We start from the raw sequence: 19,630 nt of genomic DNA on the forward strand, positions 1-19,630 counted from the left end.
GAATTGCCTGTTCTTCATACAGCTTTTGCAGCAATTCTAAAAGCCACCTTCTTTGAATTGGATTTTACTGTGAATACGAATGGTGCGATGCTCTATGGCAGGCTTTTTAGGATGAACAGAATACATGATTTCTTTAGAAACCTGTTGTTAAATCACTTGAATTGATTTTGAGTACCTGTTTCATAGTTTCCCCTGAATTTTGTGTTTATTGATTTGTACCAGCGTGGTGCTGGTGGTTAGAGTCTTGAATAGAACCTTGGAGACCCAAATTCAAACACCCACTCACTCATGAAGCGTGCTGCGTGACCTTGGGTCAGCTATTTCTCTCTCACGGGGGTAAAATGGAGTCTGCGGCCCTGAGCTCCATGGAAGAAGGGTGAGATAAAAATGTGCTAAATAAATCAATGTTGTTGGTTGCCTTGAACACAAATAAATGTTGGAAATGGGAAAAGCAGCAGAATAGCGGGTGCCATCTAGAGGGATCCTTTAAGCATCTCCAAGAACTGGACATGTCCTCGGTGTGACTTGATTTCCCCTATAAATACCTTCACTCCACCTTATGCCACAACCAGTGATTAAAATGCGGAATTTGCTGTCGGAGGATGCAGTGATGGCCACAGGCATGGACAGCTTTAAGAGGGGACCAGATAGATTCATGGAGGACAAGTTTATCAGTGGCTACTAGCCATGGTGACTAAAGGGAACTTCTACATTTAGAGGCAGTAAAGCTCTGAATACCAGTGCCAGGAGGTAACATGGGGGAAGACCTCAGCCTCTGTTGTTGGCCCTCTAGAGGAACTGGTTGGCCTCTGTGTGAGACAGGATGCTGGAATAGATGGACCACTGGTTTGATCCAGCAGGGCTCTCCTTATGTTGTTACCAGGGGAAGGCCTCAGCCTCTATGCCCTGTTGTTGGCCCTCCAGAGGAACTGGTTGGCCACTGTGTGAGACAGGATAGTGGACTAGATGGACCACTGGTCTGATCCGGTAGGGCAATTCTTCTGTTCAAATCACAGACTGGCATTTTAAAAGGTAATGAATAAAAGCTAGCAGGACATCCTGGACTAAATGAAGTTCACTGAGTCCCCATCAGTCAGTTACTCTTTCTCAGCCTAAACTAAGCCTCCTTGCCAGGATAACGTGAAGGATGGGAGAACCACAGTATGTCAACGCGAGCTCTCCAGAGGAAGAGAAAGATAAACATATAATAGGTAAATATTTAGTATGCTAATGAAATTATAGTCTATCTGAGCCTGGCGATCGCAGTACGCGAGCGCTTATTGTTGAGCCAAGATTGACGTAAAGGCAGGGTCTAAATGCCATAAACAAACAAACAGTTTTGAAAATTTAGCACGAGAGTCCTTGAACATCCTTGCTCCCTCCAAATCTAACATGAAATATTTTATTCGTATTTTTCAACATAAAACCATACCGACCTCTACAATTGTTTGCCTGTATTCCGGTTGATCAATATTTTGTAACATGTCCTCAACCAGAAGGGAAAAGTTCATTTCATACATAGTCATATCGGACAGGGTTGGTTGCTGTAAAAACAAACAAACAGGCAGGTGTTACAGTGTGTTGTTATGGCGGCATCTCTCGAATATCACACAATTTCTTTACAGTGGGAGATTCCGGCACACCATCCTTGCAGTAACTGAATTGGTCCAGAAACTTACCTGTTCATGGTAAGAGGCAACTGGACACTTTTTACGGCGCTCCTCTAGTAGGGTTGCCAACATCCAGGCAGTGGCTGGAGATAGCCCGCTATTACAACTGATCCCCAGAGTTCAATTCACCTGGAGAAAATGGCCACTTTGGGAGGTGGACTCTATAGCATTATCCCCCCACTGAAGTCCCTCCCGTTCCAAAACCCCACCCTCCTCAGGCTCCACCCCCAAAGTCTCCAGGTATCTCCCAACCCGGAGCTGGCAACTCTATCCTCTAGTAAGCTGATGGTCTCCTGAAAACAAGCCCTTGTTTTATTATCAACATCTTACACATCCATGCTTCTGATGTTAGAGAGCAGAGAATATTTAGTGTTAGTCTATGATTGGGAAAACCAGGGTTCAAAACCCCACCGAGCCATGAATCTCCTGGTGACTCTGGGCCAGTCATTCACTTTTAGATTAACTCCCCTCACAGAGCTGCTGTGAGGATAAAATTGAGGGGGAACAGAACCAAACACCGTGAGCTTCTAAAAATATGACCAAATAGAATGTATTTCACATGGATGTAAGTCAACTGTGTAAAGTTGCTGTATGAACTGGATCCCTGTCCTTCAAATTTTACAGATAAGGAAGCTGAGGCAGATAGACAGTGACAAATGACCCAACCCCAAGCACAAATGACCCCAAGACACAAATGACCCAACCCCAAGCACCATTCGTTTCAATTGAGAGACCATGTTCATATGTGTGATCGGATATGCAAGAGAATCTGTTTCAGTATTGATGAGGGGGAAGAGTTCTTACTGGCATACAATCTGCTAGTATGGTCTTCGAGCAGCTGTGCCCATCAAAAAGGAGCTTTTAGTTTACTAGATGTGTGTGTGTGTGTGTGTGTGCGTGCGCGCTGTCAAGTCGTAACTGACTAACAGCGGCCCCCCAATGGGGTTTTCAAAGTAAGAGATGAGCAGAGGTGAATTGTCATTGCCTTCTTGTTACAGAGATCTATAAAACCATGAATGGCGTTGACAGAAGGGAAATGATTCTCTCTTTACATACGACACAGTTCAGAGTCATTCACTGAAACTGAATGGCAACAGCAAGTTGGGAAACAAGAAAGACAAGCACCTTTACATTTGGAATTCAGGGTCGCCCAGAGGCAATGACGTCTTCTGGCTTTAGATGGCTTTTTAAAAGAGATGAGGCAATCTCAAACAAGCCTACTGATAGCAGTTAGTCAGTAGGACAGCTAAATGGAAACACCATACTAAGAGAAGGTGTACTTTTGGTTATTGGATGCTCGGGGGGAAATGGCTATTTCCACCTTGTTCTGTTGGTGGTATTCCTGGGAATGTATAATTGGAGACCGTGTACTGGACTAGATTGACCCTTGTTCCGAGAAAACATTGACAGCTCGTTTTCTTAAAAACCAGTGGGTTGGACCAAGAGTGTCCGCACAAAATGGGTGGGGGAAGAGAGAGACTTAAAGCCTAGTATTTCAGTGCAAAGCAAATCCCTTAGCTTCTTAGGGCCACTAGTAAAAGAAACAAATTTATTTATTTATTTATTTATTTATTTATTTGTATTTATACCCTGCCTTCCCTGCGGGCAGGCTCAGGGCGGCTTACAGAGGTCAGTACAATGTACCTAGACAACATAAAACTTTAAAACATTTTAAAACAGCTTAAAACATTCTTACATGTAAAGTGCTCGCAGCATTAACAATTCCTTAAAATTAGATGGCGTGCTCTAAGATATACCATCCGAGTTCTCAATTCAGCGGTCTTCCGGTCTGTTAGGGCCAGCTCAGTGCTACAGATGTTCATGTAGCATAGTTGGTGGTCATGGTGGCAGCTCCTAATTGAAAGCCTGGTGGAAGAGCTCTGTCTTACAGGCCCTGCGGACCTGCAAGAGGTCTCTTCCAGGAGCTCATTCCATCAGTAAGGAGTCGCCACAGAAAAGTCCCTGGCTCTTTAAGATGTGTGTATTTAAGCATAATTTTACACTGTTCTCGATTTTACTGTTAACCTTTTGTCTAAAAACAATAAAAATCGTTAAATAAAAAAAACAACAATAACCAGTGGGTTGGATGAAGAGTGTCCGCACACAATGGGTGGGGGAAGAGAGAGAATTAAAGCCTAGTGTTTCAGTGCAAAGCAAATCCCCTAGCTTCTTAGGTCCACTAGTAAAAGAAACAGATTTATTTATTTATTTATTTATTTGTATTTATACCCCGCCCTCCCTGCGGGCAGGCTCAGGGCGGCTTACAGAGGTCGGTACAATGTACCTAGACAACATAAAACTTTAAAACAGTTTAAAACAGCTTAAAACATTCTTACATTTAAAGTGCTCGCAGCATTAACAATTCCTTAAAATTAGATGGCGTGCTATAAGATATACCATCCGAGTTCTCAATTCAGCGGTCTTCCGGTCTGTTAGGGCCAGCTCAGTGCTACAGATGTTCATGTAGCATAGTTGGTGGTCATGGGGGCGGCTCCTAATTGAAAGCCTGGCGGAAGAGCTCCATCTTACAGGCCCTGCGGAACTGCAAGAGGTCCCGCAGGGCCCTGATCTTTTCCGGGAGCTCATTCCACCAGTAAGGAGCTGCCACAGAAAAGGCCCTGGCACTGGTAGTGGTGAGCCTGGCATCTTTGGGCCCCGGAATGATTAATCGATGTTGTGACCCTGACCATAGTAATCTCTGGGGCTATATATGGGGAAAGGGGGTCCCTCAGGTATGCCGGACCCTGGCCATATAGGGCTTTAAAGGTAAGTACCAGCACCTTGAAGCGAATTTGGTATGCTATTGGCAGTGATCTAGGCACAGGCTGGATTTGCTCCCAACGCGGGAGGCCCATCAACAGTCTGGCCGCGGCATTCTGCACTAGCTGCAGCTTCCGGATTTGCGAGAAGGGCAGCCCCATGTAGAGAGCGTTACATAATCTCGAGGTGACTGTTGCATGGATCACTGTAGCCAGGTCGCCACGGTCGAGGAAGGGAACCAACTGCCGAATCAGCCAAAGATGATAAAAGGCTGACTTTGCAGTGGCTGCTACCTGGGCCTCCGTTGTCAAGGAGGGATCCAGGAGCACTCCAAAACTCCTAACCTCCGATGCTGGCACCAGTGGCACCCCATCGAAGGCTGGGAGCGGGCTCCCCAGCCCTGTGCCACCGCGACTCAAGCACAGGATCTCCGTCTTCGCCGGATTTAGCTTCAGCCAACTCAGCCTGAGCCAACCAGCCACAGCCTGTGGCGCCTGGTCCAGATCTTCCAATCTGGAGTCCGACTGGCCACCCAACATCAGATAGAGCTGAGTGTCATCGGCATACTGATGACAACCCAACCCATACCTCTGAGCAACCTGGGCAAGGGGGCGCATATAGATGTTAAAACACATCAGGGAAAGCACCGCCCCCTGAGGCACCCCACATTCAAGTGGGTGTCTCTTGCTGTTCCCCTAGCACCACCCCTTGTCCCTGACCCTGAAGGAAGGAGACAAGCCATTGTAGGGCGAGCCCCTGTATCCCCGTGTCGGCGAGGTGGTGGGTCAGCAACTGGTGGTTGACCATGTCGAACGCAGCCGACAGGTCCAACAGCATCAGTGCTTCCGAACCGCCCCAATCCAGGTGCCTTCGGAGGTCGTCAGTAAGAGTGTCCAGCGCCGTCTCCATCTCGTGTCCCGGGCAGAAGCCAGACTGGAAGGGATCTAATACAAAGCCAAGAAGTCCCCAAATTATTCTGGCCCCAGGACCAGTTGTGTGATTTTACCTGTGGCAAAAATTTCCCAGCTACTATTAAACCGTTGGGGGTCCTCTCCAAAATCTGCCACACTCTGTCGTAGAACCCACTGGGAGTTCGGTTTAGGGAGCCATCAATCTGTCGTCTGTGCAGCCAGCACCTGAGGAAGAAGGAAAACAAACATGTTGATGGTCTTTAAGGGGGGGAAAAAAATCTGTTTCCAGATCAAAACAATACTTGCTTTGCGGATTAATTAAACCCAGTCGGAAATAAAGAGGAAAAAGCAAGCCATCAATAAAGCAAAACACAGTCTACCGCAGCGCCTTTCTTGTTAAATGTTTCTTAAGGTTATTTTAACAATAATAAAAAGAGACAAAACCCCCAGATGCTAATGAGAACGAAGCAAGAGGTTCAGCTTTAAAGGCTAGTGCGGTGCTTAAATGTGAACCGTACTAAAGGGTCTAAAGATCTTCCAAAAAAAATTCAAGTGAAATTTTCTTAAGTGGAAAAACAAAGGAACAGAACCACATTAATCTCTTTGGGTCATGACCAGAAAGTTAATCTGATACAGCAAAGCCTTTTGGTGCAGAAAAAGCATTCTAGCTGTTCAGATATTTTCGCATCTTGTCAAGTTTGAAACATTCAAGCAGAGCATTGCCTGTGATTTGTCTTAGTTGTCGTCCGTTTTCTCAGCAGCGTCTTTTTTTTTAGTTAAAGATAATATTTAATTTAAGAAGTTGCTGTTGCTAGTATTTTAAGCACATCAATATTCATCAGGGTTTTTAGCAAGAACAGGCAGACATAAAAATCATGGAGACCGAAGGACAATGCAGAAGTTTTCTAAAGGTGGAATGCTCAGGAGCAGACATAATGAGGTGCTGAAAGAAACGCGAATGCCTCTTCTTAGGTCTCCCCCAAAGAGACAAACATAACCAATGTCTAGACATGACAAGATTTCTTCTTCTTCTTTTTTGCCATGAAGTCACAGTTGACTTATGGCCACCCTGTAGGGTTTTTCAAAGCAAGAAAAGTTCAGAGATGGTTTGCCATTGCCTTTCTCCGCATCCTGACCCTGGTATTCCTTGGTGGCCTCCCGTCCAAAAATTAGCCAGGGTCAACCCTGCTTAACTTAACTTAACTTCTGATGAGATCAGGCTAGCCTGGGCTATCCAGGTCAGGACATGATAAGATATTTTTGTTGTTGTTGTTCAGTCGCACAGTCGAGTCCGACTCTTTGCGACCCCATGGACCAGCTCCCGCCAGGCCTTCCTGTCTTCCGCCATCCTCTGAAGTTTGCTCAACTTCATGTTCGTTGCATCTATGACACTGTCTAACCATCTCATCCTTTGCCGTCCCCGTCTTCTTTGACCTTCAGTCTTTCCCAGCATCAGGGTCTTCTGTCCACCAGTGGGGCCAGGACATTAGAAGCCCTCCCACTGTTGACCCCCCCCCCAAGCACCAAGAAGACAGAGCATCACTTGCCCCAGAGTCCCTATCTATACCTTGTGGCTAATAGCCACTGATGGACCTCTGCTCCATAGGCTTATCACAGTTGACTTATGGCCACCCTGTAGGGTTTTTCAAAGCAAGAAAAGTTCAGAGATGGTTTGCCATTGCCTTTCTCCGCATCCTGACCCTGGTATTCCTTGGTGGCCTCCCATCCAAAAATTAGCCAGGGCCAACCCTGCTTAACCTCTGATGAGATCAGGCTAGCCTGGGCTATCCAGGTCAGGACATGACAAGATATAGAAGACTATAATATGGCCACTGTGATCTCCCCACTGTAAATTTCCCCAGTCAGGTGAGTCAGGTAACCATCATCATCATCACAACCTTTAGTGGCATAGCTATAACATCAAGGGAGAGCTAACAATACGGTTTGACAAATAGCCAAGAAGCCAAGATAAAAGCAATATAAATTCAAATAACTGTAGTAAAAAGGTAAAGGTTCCCTTGCTCGAAAGCCAGTCGAGTCCGACTCTAGGGTTGCGGTGCTCATCTCCGTTTCAAAGCCGAAGAGCCAGCGCTGTCCAAAGACGTTTCCGTGGTCATGTGGTCGGCATGACTAAACACCAAGGCACACGGAACGCTGTTACTTTCCCACCGAAGTGGTCCCTATTTATCTACTTGCAATTTCTTGCTTTCAAACTGCTAGGTTGGCAGGAGCTGGAACTAGAGACGGGAGCTCACTCCGTCATGCGGCAACTCGGGTCTCGAACTGCTGAACTACCGACTTTCCGCAGCCTGCAGTTCAGCATCTTAACCACTTGAGCCACCGCAGCACCAAATAACTGTAGTACTGAACAACAACAATAGTAGTAGTAATAATAATCACAGTAAAAGGAGAAATTGAAAAAAAAGCAACCACAATTTTAGTGAGGAAGCTTAACCAACAGGGAAGGAAAGAGAAACGTTATAAAACATGTTTAGACACTATATAGTCTCTCCCTCTCCCTCCTTTTCCCCTCCTTTTTCGCTTCCCTTTTCCATTTTCTTTGCACATTTGCCAAAAACTCTGCCACCTGCTTGGTAATTTCAGGAAGTTTATCTGCTAGCAAGAACTGAATGCCTCTAGGGGTCATGGCCTTACAGGTTTGAAGGAAGGGGCCAATCAAACGTCAATGGAACTGAGTAAACAATGGGCAGTGTAAAAGGATATGCTGTACAAAATTGGGTGCTCCGCAGTGACACCTGCAAAGTCTTGCCTCAAAGGGGATACCTTTATATCTACCTCTGACCATGGCCGGTCAAGTAATCACTTAGAATTGGAGAGGATGTAGCTGGCCATCTAGTCCGACAACCAAAGATTTTTGGCTTCTTGGGACAAGAGGTGGTTTGAAGACATGTGATACAGCAGCGTTCGTGAAGCTAACCAAGTCTGGATCTTGGTCGGTGCCTGCAAGGGCGGACTTCCTAGAGGCTCTGTCTATGTTACTTTGACCTCTTTGGAAGAAAGGAAGGATAGGTGTAATGAATGGACCATCCATTCCTTATGGAGAGAGGCTATAACTCAGTGGTGAAACACACGTTTGCCACACAGAAGCTTCTAGGTTGGGTCCCCAGACTTTCAGGGCTGGAAAAGTCCTTGAAGATCAATGAATAGTAAAAATGGTAGGGTATCATCAAGTACATTATCTGATGGGGAGGAGCTGTGGCTCAATGGAAGAGCCTCTTCTTGGCATGCAGAAGGTTCCAGGTTTGGTCCCCGGCATCTCCAGATAAAAAGGTAGGGGAAGTCAAAGACCTCCACCTGAGACCTGGGAGAGCCACTGCCAGTCTGAGTGGACAATACTGACCTTAAGAACATAAGAAGAGCCTTGCTGGATCAGACTGGTGGTCCATCTAGTCCCGCATCCTGTCTCACCCAGTGGCCAACCTTGATGGACCAATGGTCTGATTCAGTATAAGGCAGCTTCATGTGTGTTCACATTCACATTAATGATCTGATTTCATAGAAGGCACACGCACACACATATATATGCCACTTATTATGTTTTGCAGCATCATAAGCTCTATATACACACACACAAACACAAACACACATATATATGCCAGAGTACTTATTATGTTTTGCAGCACCATAAGCTCTATGTGGTCACCACAAAGGCCAGTGTGTTTTCCGCAGGTGTGATAAAAAAGCTCCTGGAAAAAAGTGAGTGATACGCAACTTCTTCTCAGTTGTGTGTGCACTGATGGGGCAGGAGGTAAAAGCAACTGCCTGCTCACCCAAGACAGGAAGGTTGCATGCTGAAGGCCAACTGGGTGGCTCCCTGTTTTTGAAGGTAAGAGGACCCCGTCACTGGGAGTCCATAAAGCCATGATTGCTCCTTATCACATTGTTCTGCTTACTCTAGTCCCTCCAGCGCATTTTTGAGATGGGCAGAACTGAAAAGCGTGGTGGAAGAGATATTTGTGAGGTCCCTTGGGCAGAAAGAATGGAAATCATTATGGCTTGGAACCAGCCAGGTTTTTCACTCAGTCTCACCTGAGCTCCTATAGATCGAATCAAGCCTGAACTCTGCCTAGAAGCTAAAATGAGGAGACTGAGCCTATTGTGCCTTGGCCACATTATGAGAAGACAAGAGTCCCTGGAAAAGACAATCGTGATAGGAAAAGTAGAAGGCAGCAGGAAAAGAGGAAGACCGAACTCACTCAAGGAAGCCATGGGCCTCAGTTTGCAAGATATGAGCAAGATTAACAATAGGACGTTTTTTGGAGGTCATTCATTCATACAGTCGCCATAAGTTGAAGGGACCTGACGGCACTTAACACATACAGTTTCCCTCCTAACTACAGCCCACATCCCATGTGACTTTTGTCCATGCAGGTCCTATGATACCCAGCATAGTTTTTAAGGTGGTCAAAGGAGATCTCTGCTTCTGTTTTTCACCAATGGAAAAGTTGGAGGGATCCAGTGCTATGAACACAAGACACGCGTATGGCTGTTTCAACTGATTTGGGGCGGGGGGGGCGGGGAGGTGAGGTACATGTGTGTTGTGCACATGTAGGGCTGCGGAATGCGTCACGTAAGAAAGGAAAATTTACAGAACACATGGAATCAATGTGCCAGTTTGTTTGAATTTGGAATCTAAATGTGCTTATGGCTTAATTGGTCTATATTCTGTTTCCCAGCCAAAAAACGGCAGACAAGACCTTTCGCTTAACAAGAAGAACCCCCCAGCTCTATGCAATGCCACATGGGTCTCCTATTAAAAATCTGCCTGGCCTATAAACTGGAAATGGAAAAAAAAACCTCTAAAGTTTTCTGTTAACTTTTAAAATTATTCTAAGTGCATTTTTCCCTCCTGGCAGCAATAGCTCCTCAGAGTAGCTCTTCCCTTTGAAGATCTCTCTATACGTAGCCCAAAAAGAACTATTTTGCTGATTCTCTACAGAAACTGATTTCATAAAATAAGCTAAGGGGCTTAGAAGAGCTATTTTTTTCCCACCAGGCACTTCATCTTCCCAAGAAGCAGGTTGCTAGGAGAAAATAAGCAAGAGCATGTTTTTCATATCTCTCAGCACAAAAAAATAAACCTGTTTTATCAATATTAACACAGTCCGTCCCCCCCCCGGCCACAGAGAGAAAATTAAACACTGCTTCTTTAAAGGGGGGGGGGAGGTGTTGGTATTAGAAGTGCACACATGCGTGCGGATTTGTTGGCAGAGAATTTGCCACACCAAATGTTCAGAGTTATTTTAAAATGCCACTTTGTACTAATAGACCCCCAAAGCCTAGCTAGTGATAACTGACATCCTTTAAAGAATAAGCACAAAGCCCAGAGAAGCGTGCTGAAAAGTCTTTTCAGACTTGAAAATTCCAGCTGAAGGGTCTTATCTTTAATGACTCCCATACAAGACAGCCAGTTTATACTGCTTTACACCATGGCTCCAAAGTGGTGAACAAAACTAAGTGGGGGTGGGGGGGTCGAGACCCCGATGCAGATATCATTTATATATATCAGGGCCTTTCGCAGTAACTGCCGCGAGAGACTCATCAGGCACCGTCCCTGGTGACATTCTGAAGCAGGGTTGACAGCTCTGGGTTGAGAAATTCCTGGAGATTTGGAGGTGCAGCCTGGAGAGGGCCCGTAGCCAGGATGTTGTGGCTTGTGGGGCAGATTTTTTTCTGGGGGGGGGGGTGAAGTTCCTCAGTGCAGAAAAAAAAGACAGATTTCTGAGGATTATGAGTCGGCTACTCTTCACTCTCTCTGTGTCTTCTCAAACTGTCTGGCAATCACCCATAGCCTATTAACCACTTAGCCAAAAGGAAGCTGTTACCAGGATAGATCTCTAAATTGCAAGCTGTCAGTCACTTTAGATGACAGTTCTCAGCTGCTGCAAGTTAATCACTTCTGCCAGCCTAAGCAAAAATTCTGATAACAAGCCGGCAGAGGGGGGTGATGATTTCTATAGTCAAGAAAGCTAACACTTAGGCAGAAAAACTCTTAAAGCAGACCAATTTCATGACACAGAGTTAGAAGGGATCTTAGAGGTCACCTACTCCAACCGCCTTGCTCAGTGTGGGAATTAGTCAACTACAGCACTCCACTCTGCTTAAAGGAACACACACCTTTAAAAAATGTTTTAAAATTATTGGAAAAAGTATTTAGAAGGGAAATTCTTGTGAGGCTGTGCCTTTAAGAAAGGGGGCAGAGCCCCCCAAAAGTCCTACCGTAGCTATGGGCCTGGTCTAATGGCATAGAGTCCACCCTCCAAAGCAGCCATTTTCTCCAGGAAAACCAGTGTCTGACATCTGGAGATCAGTGGTAATTCCAGAAGATCTCCAGGCCACACCTGGAAGTAGGGCCGGTCCGAGGGGTTTCTGCACCCTAGGCCAGGCTGCCTCATGGCGCCCCCCTCAGATGCCAACCTCCCGGTGGGGCCTGGAGGGGTGGTGAAAACCAGTGAGGATTGTGAGGCACTCCAAGGGGATCTGTCAAGGATGGGCGAGTGGGCGTCAACATGGCAAATGGGGTTCAATGTGGCCAAGTGCAAGGTGATGCACATTGGAGCCAAAAATCCTAAATATAAATACACATTGATGGGGTCTGAACTGGCAGAGACTGATCAAGAGAGAGATCTTGGAGTTGTAGTGGATAACTCACTGAAAATGTCGAGACAGTGTGTGACTGCAATAAAGAAGGCCAATGCTATGCTGGGGATTATTAGGAAGGGTATTGTAAACAGATCAGCCAATATCATAATGCCCCTATATAAATCAATGGTGAGACCTCATTTGGAATACTGTGTGCAGTTCTGGTCACCACACCTTAAAAAGGATATTATAGCTTTGGAAAAAGTGCAGAAAAGGGCAACTTGAATGATAAAAGGGTTGGAACACTTTCCCTATGAGGAAAGGTTAAAGCGCTTAGGGCTCTTTAGCTTGGAGAAAAGACGACTGAGGGGTGACATGATTGAGGTTTATAAGATTATGCATGGAAAAGAACAGGTAGAGAAAGAGGTACATTTCTCCCTTTCTCACAATACAAGAACTCGTGGGCACTCCATGAAATTGCTGAGCGGTCGGGTTAGAACGGATAAAAGGAAGTACTTCTTCACCCAAAGAGTGATTCACACATGGAATTCACTGCCACAAGAGGTGGCGGCGGCTACAAGCATGGACGGCTTCAAAAGGGAATTAGATAGGCATATGGAGCAGAGGTCCATCAGTGGCTATTAGCCACAAGGTATAGATAGGGACTCTGGGGCAAGTGATGCTCTGTCTTCTTGGTGCTTGGGGGGGCCAACAGTGGGAGGGCTTCTAATGTCCTGGCCCCACTGGTGGACCTCCTGATGGCAACTGGTATTTTTGGCCAGAGTGTTGGACTAGATGGGCCTCATAAGAACATGTTCTTATGTTCTTATGAGATACTAGCAGGCCTAGTGATAGGACCGGCCCTGCCTGGAGGCTGGCAGCCCTTTTCTGAACACTGATTAAAGCTTCTTTGTTTCAGTTGGTCTTGGACAGCCGAAGTCACTTGCACAGCCAGGGAGCCCCAGATTTCAGGTTCCAGCTTAGAACACTTCCTGAGCCAAGCTAGAACACTTCCCAGTTTGAGTGCACTCTAATTTGGCGCGATTTCTGAACTACAAGCACTGCAGTGACTTAGAGTTTGCCCCGCCTCCGATTTGCCAGGGAAATCTGTTGCAGCGAATCAGAGCTTGATCAGACTAGGAAATCTCCAATGAAGCTTCCTGCCCAGAAGGAGCGAGGGGAATGCGTCAGCAGAGCAGACTAGCTATGTCTGTGCCGAACGGGAGAACCCCCTGTTTAATTACAGTTTGCTGCAATGTCTGAGTTCAGCTTCTTCTTCTTCTTCTTTTTAAAATTTAAAGTTTATTGATGTTTAATTAATCGAATACAAAATACTTAATATACCCATACATAGTAATTCAATTCATAATCATACAGGGAAAGAAAAAGGTAAGCAGAACAAAAAATCCTCTAAGTCAGTTCATTCAAAAATATATCACAATCCTTCCTACTTGGAATAATGTTGTTATCTTTAAAATTTAAGATACTCTATCACCGGATTCCACATTTCCTCATGATTAACTTTCCATATATTTTTAACATTTTCCTCAAAAAAAGTTTGTTGTTGGTTATTTTACTCATTACTTACATTCCCCATATATTTATCATACCACTGTACCTTCGTAGGTGCTGTGGCTGACTCCCAGTACTTAGCTACTAACAACCTTGCTGCTGCCAATAGTACTGAAATCAAAACGGTACGTTCTTTTAATCATCTTATTGTCGTGCCAGATATCAAATGGGATCAGTTGAATATTGTAAGGAAAGGAAGCTCCTGATTTCCACCCCTTAGCTTAGGTTTGAGTAACAGCGCAACAGACGTGTTCTGTCCGCTAATATTAACTAAGAAGTGATACATTCCCGGTGTCGCGGCTGTGGCTTGAGCAAGCTGAGAGGGGATTCAAAGCCAGCCCAGAAGAAAGAGTTCAGCGATCAGCAGATAAGCTGTGCTGTGACTGAAGCAAGCGCCTTGAGCAACCGGCCTTTGGGTTACGCTGGCTCCCTTCCCAGTGTCAAACTAGGTGAGAGAAATCCTACACACCAGATGCCTGTCACTACTCCCAACTGCGGCCTCAAAATCTGATGATAAAGCAAAGCCGTGCGCGGGGATAAAAGCAGGGCGAGCTCGCTTTGAATGGAGCCTTGAAAATCCCGAACGATGGAGCTAACAAAAGCATCTTTGCTTTTTCTGCTACCAAAAAAAAAGGAAAGAAAGACACAGTGGGGGGAAAAGAACAGGCTGCAAAAGGTAAAAAAAACCGACGACGACATAAAGCTCGGAGAGCGTGTCCTTTACCTCCCTTGCTGCTGCGGTTGAAGAATTTCCAGAAGAAGTTGCTTCACCTCACTGGGCGACAGCTGGTATAAATCCACAGGAGCCATCTCCCCAGCGCGGATCTTCAGTTCGTACTTCATGGCGTGCACGATCCATCTGAAGGATGAGAACAACGGCTAAGTCAAGGGCTGTTTTCCAAACCCAAGCAGGTATAAATGAATGTAGGCAGTTCAAGGTTCCCGCCGGGAAGACAGGGAACGGCAGGAGAGTTTGATCTCGATGGAACACACCGGGTCTGTGTCACTTGCGACCCACCCGAGTGAACACCAGCCACGCAGTGCGACCTGCTGGGACCAATAAACCTCTTGGTTTTGATGCGTGTTACTGGCAGTCAGAAACAGGGAAGGCTCAACCTCTTGGCGAGCTGCGAAACACAGAAGGAAGGGTGCTTATTGCTCAGTAGGTCACACAGATTGTACAGGCCGCATATATTTTTTTAAAAAAATCCACAGGCCACATTGTGCTTTGCACACAGCATTTGCCGCCGAAATGGTCTCATTAATATGAACTTGAATGTACTGAAGACAGTATGCAATCATGTATGGGTTTAAGTGGCATGTGGACAACTTGGGCAGGTTCCTTCATATTCTGTCAATAACTCTTCAATGACATTGATAAGCAACCTACTGTGATATGGGAAACCACCTGCAGACTAGGGATGTGCATTCGGCTCGTCTGAACCGAATGCACACCCCAAAATGGCCCATTTGGGCCCCTTTCGGGCTGCTGCAGGCCAATTCAGATTCTCTGATCTGAATCGGCTTGCCGCTGAATTGCCGCCGAAATTCAGCATCAATTTGGCCCCATTATATCCTATGGACCATTGAAGTCAATAGGGAAACCTAGGGTATATTCTGGGGGCTGGAGGGGAGGGGGTTTGAGGGAGAGGCTCCAAACTATAAATATTATTTTCTAGGTGTGTGTGGTGTGAGAGGTTCCAATGAGGTTGCACCATCAATTTATACATGGCAGGGCCTGTATAAATGTTGTTCCTGTTGGTCTTTTGGGGTTTCTGTGTAGCACTGTGGCATGCTTGCACTGCCACAGTGCCACTTGCTCTGGAGTGTGCCACTTGTTCTCCTGGCAAACAAGCACCTCCCAAGACAGTTCACTTTCCCTGAGATTCTCTGGGAGAGTCTGACTGCTGGGTGCTGCCTGCTTGCCTGCCTTAAGTGCTGCTGGCTGGGTTTCCCCATTGGAAACAAGGAAGGTAATGGGGGTAACCTGTTTGGGTGCCCATAGAATTGGGCCCACTGGTCCAATGGCTTTGGGACATGGGGGGTTTATGTGGAGAGAGGCTTCCAAAGCTACCCTGAAAATTTGGAGCCTCTCCCTCAAACCCTCTCCCCCCCAGAGCCACTAACAGCACCATGGGGAAAAAGTAATTTTTTCCCACCATAGAGACCAATGGAGGGGATGGGGGCAACCTGTTTGGGGGCCCGTAGAATTGGACCCCCTGGTCCAATGTTCTTGAAACCTAGTGGGTATCTTGGGGAGAGGCTCCAGCAGCTACCCTACGGGTTTGGAGCCTCTCCCTCAAACCCCCTCCCCTCCAGCTCCCAGAATATACCCTATGTTTTCGCCATTGACTTCAATGGCCCATAGGATATAATGGGGCCGAAACTGACATTCAGCTGGCCCAAAGACTCCTGAATGGTTTGGTACTGACGAAATTGACATGCAGGTTCTTTCTGCCCCCCAAAATTGATCGATTCTGCCGAATCCGAATTGGGCCGAATTTATTTACTTTTGCACTACGTCTCACCAGAAACGCCCCCCAAATTCGGCAGTGCTTGAGACAGCAATCTTTTAAGATTCAGTTCCACCGAGTGGCTGAATAGGGTTACCAACTTCCAGGTGGGGCTTGGAGAGCTGTCATTACAGCTGATCTCCAGAGTACAGAGATCAGTTTCCTTGGAAGAAATGGCAGCTTTGGTGGGTGGACTCCCATTGCCTTACACCCCCTACCGGGCTCCCTCCCCTCCGCAGGTTCCACCTTCAACCTCCAGGAATTTCCCAAGCTGGAGTTGGCAACCCTAGGTTGGAAGTATGGGTTGACTGAGAGGAGCACAGCTTGAGGTGGGCGGGTCAAGCCAGGCTTTCCGTAGCGGTGTCTGGCAAAGCGTCTTTTCTTGGTGTCAACCAGAACGATCTCTTAAGACCTTGAGATACCAGCTGTTGTGCAAGCCATGAAGCACTCATGGGACAAAAGAGAAACTCCGGAGGACCAGACTGCAGGATGCAGTGGATTCAAAAGCTACACTGGTTGCGACGACAGACCTTCAACAGAACGCTATTTCAGGTGCACCCTTTTAGCCACAGCATGGAAGCAAGAACTCTTAAAGAGAAGAATTCGCACGCAAATACCGCCACTTCCCCAAAACACAATTAAATGCTCAGCAAGGCTTGAATAGGATTGTGTGAATGTGTCTGGAATATGGCTGGCAATCTTTAACACAATTCTCTGAAAAGCCATAAAGTGCAAACTGAATGCACTGGTTTACTTGGATGCTTTAGCGGACTATTAAAATTGCTCCCAAAAGCTGGCGTTCACCCTTAAAAGACAGCCCTGTTTAGATTAAAATGAACTGTTCTACTCAGGAAAGCTCATTCCGGACTGCTGCCTGACCACTGCTTTAACAATGTAATCATTTCCAGGAGAGGTCTTGATTTCTTGTTTCATTATCCTCAAGGAACATCTCTGAAACACGTTTTGGAAAACGGGTATTGCCACCTGTGCAAGTTTGTGCCTGTGGTTAAATGGCAAAATACCACCCTGGCACCAATCATACAGCATCTCAAACAAAGAATATCTGAAATTAAAAGAGGGCAACAACTTAATTTAAATGTTTTGAAATGAACTCAGCATAAATAGCAGGTTGGATTAGAATGAGGGGAAGCATTTTACTATCTTGGGACTTACTGGTTCAAGTAGATATTTCTACCATGATCACATGATTAGCTTCCCTTTGTTTTTCTAATGTAGTATTTGTAGCAAAGAGGAAATCTGGCCTCCTATTTGAGCAGCTAACAGAGGACCCACACATTTATCAAGGCTTCTTTCTAAAAGGTATCAAATTTGATTAGCTAACATGATCCGGATAAAATTAGTACTGGTAGAATCCTTGAGTAGAAGTAAACCTGGCACATGGTGTGAAAAAGTGGAACTGTTTCTACCAGCTGGCAATTAGTTCTGTTTATGTTCAATCCTAAAAATGAAGGAAACCCCCCCCCCCATGCATTGATCTGTTTTCAGCATAAGGGTCAAAAGGTCAGCCTAAGAAATGGCAGTGAAAGAGTGGGTCCCTTGATGGCCTGTAGAACTGAAAGGCAGGAATTGATTGGTCAAAACCCGGAAGGTAGTACTCGATCTAGGCTACATGAATAAGAGAACCCTGAGGCCAAGAAGCAAGAAGAAAGGGTTGACATACAGACATCAAGAAGCAGAACATCACTGAAAAAGAACTGAGGAGAAATCTTTCAGGGAGAACTTGGCTGCTGTGAGGAGGCAAAGGACTTGCCCTGAGAAAGGAATCCGGTGTAGATAAAAGAAATTGATTTCTTTAGGCTCTGTCAGGAGAGTGAACAATCTAGGTAAGTTTGGCTGGATGTGATCTCCCTTGTTGTTTTCCTACCCAGAATGCTCTTATAGCTTTTGTATATGCTGCTTAACAACTTTGTGTGTGTGTGTGTGTGTTTTACTGATGCTTTAACAATGTCAAGTAAAAACATGACTTTTTTTGTAGAAGCAACTTAAGTTTCTGAAACTTTGTCTCTCTCCTCGTGTCTAAAGCCATTCCATCTATTGGGTAAGTGTGAGTTGGCTCGATCTGATACGGAAGAGGTCACCAGGGTGTAGGCAGGTAAGAGGTCACCAGGGTGTAGGCAGGTAAGAAAAAAACTGTTCCACCTGGTGGCAGTTGCAAAGGCCGCTGGAGGGGAAAAGTCAAAATGGGTCCCCCAGAAGCAGTTTCAGTTGGTCATCCCTCCATCTTCCAAAACACCCTCCTCCTTACCAACCTTTTACACTATGCCCAAGTATTAAATGCCTCCTTTAAGGGAAAAAAAATCTCTCCACGCTGCCTAGTTGGAAATAAAGAACAGAACTGAAGTGTTTTGTATGGTTATTTCCTTGACTCTTAAGTTTCTAAGAAAGTCCAGATACTTAATGCTGCTTTCCCAATGGGTTTAATTAAATTAATGGCCATTTTTAGCTGAATTCCAGATGGGTAGCTATGTCAGTCTGTCGCAGCCAAAATGACCAAGACTCGCACGGCTCCTTAAGGACAGACGAATGCACCTGAAGCAGAGACTCACATGAGACAGAATCCATCTGGCACAGTGGGCTCTGGGTTTGCACAACCTTACGCCAAAACGAATTCATTCGTCATGAAGATGCTACACGACTCGTGGAAATTTTTGGCGGGTGCCAAATATGGCTGAAGTTGGACAAGTATGGATAGTCGATTTGTGGACTATTCCTGGATAGGAGCGCCCTCACTTGGTTAAAGGTATCGATAATCAAAGGACAATGGAGTTGCGGTGGCTCAAGTGGTCAAGACGCTGAACTGCAGGCTGTGGAAGGTCAGTAGTTCAGCAGTTCGAGACCCAGGTGCCGCAAGACGGAATGAGCTCCCGTCTCTAGTTTCAGCTCCTGCCAACCTAGCAGTTCGAAAGCAAGAAATTGCATGTAGATAAATAGGTACCACTTTGGTGGGAAGGTAACAGCGTTCCGTGCGCCTTGGTGCTTAGTCATGCCGGCCACATGACCATGGAAATGTCTTCGGACAGCGCTGGCTCTTTGGCTTTGAAATGGAGATGAGCACCGCAACCCTAGAGTCGGATTCGACTGGCTTTTGAGCAAGGGAACCTTTACCTTTACTAATCAAAGGACAATAAAGCAGGTCCGGCTAGAGAATGTTAACTTGCCTCATGTCAAAGGGCAAGAAGAAAACGCTGCTGGAACAGCACTGAATGGAGCTTACAACACTCTAGGAAGAAAACGGTAGGAAGGAGACATCGGTTCTCAGGCTCAATTACAGCACTTTTCTCCCCGTCGATGCTGATACAACAATGCAGGAACACACCATTTGGAAAACAGCCTAGAGGATACACAATGATGCAGCTTGGAAACCAAGAGAGAGACATTCACGGACAAAGTCTTCTCCGTCTGTAATTGCTTATATGTGTCATTCTCTCGGTGTAAAAGAAGGCAGAGGGAAAAGAGCAAGCGAGTATCTCCTGCAACTCTTTAGAGGCATGGCCTGCCGAACTCTGACTGACAGAGGCTGGATAGACCGTATTGAATTAGAAGTCTTTACAGTAATGGGGCTGTCAGGGTCTGGATCTAT

The 19,630-nt window shown here is 45.9% G+C and overlaps 1 protein-coding gene across 4 annotated transcripts in view; it reads right to left on the reverse strand.

Moving 5' to 3' along the window:
- Nucleotides 1-19,630, reverse strand: part of PHKB (phosphorylase kinase, beta) — a 194,525-nt gene that overhangs the window by 5,587 nt on the left and 169,308 nt on the right. For all 4 annotated transcript variants that reach the window (XM_015409423.1, XM_015409421.1, XM_015409420.1 and 1 more), the window contains 3 exons: nucleotides 14,241-14,375; nucleotides 5,437-5,566; nucleotides 1,437-1,544 (listed from right to left, as the gene is read on the reverse strand). In XM_015409423.1, coding sequence (XP_015264909.1) covers nucleotides 1,437-1,544; nucleotides 5,437-5,566; nucleotides 14,241-14,375 — 373 coding nt within the window. The remainder of the gene's footprint in view (nucleotides 1-1,436; nucleotides 1,545-5,436; nucleotides 5,567-14,240; nucleotides 14,376-19,630) is intronic.

Source organism: Gekko japonicus, unplaced genomic scaffold (genome assembly GCF_001447785.1).
Source record: "Gekko japonicus isolate JY-2015 unplaced genomic scaffold, Gekko_japonicus_V1.1 scaffold794, whole genome shotgun sequence".
Lineage (NCBI taxonomy): Eukaryota > Metazoa > Chordata > Lepidosauria > Squamata > Gekkonidae > Gekko > Gekko japonicus.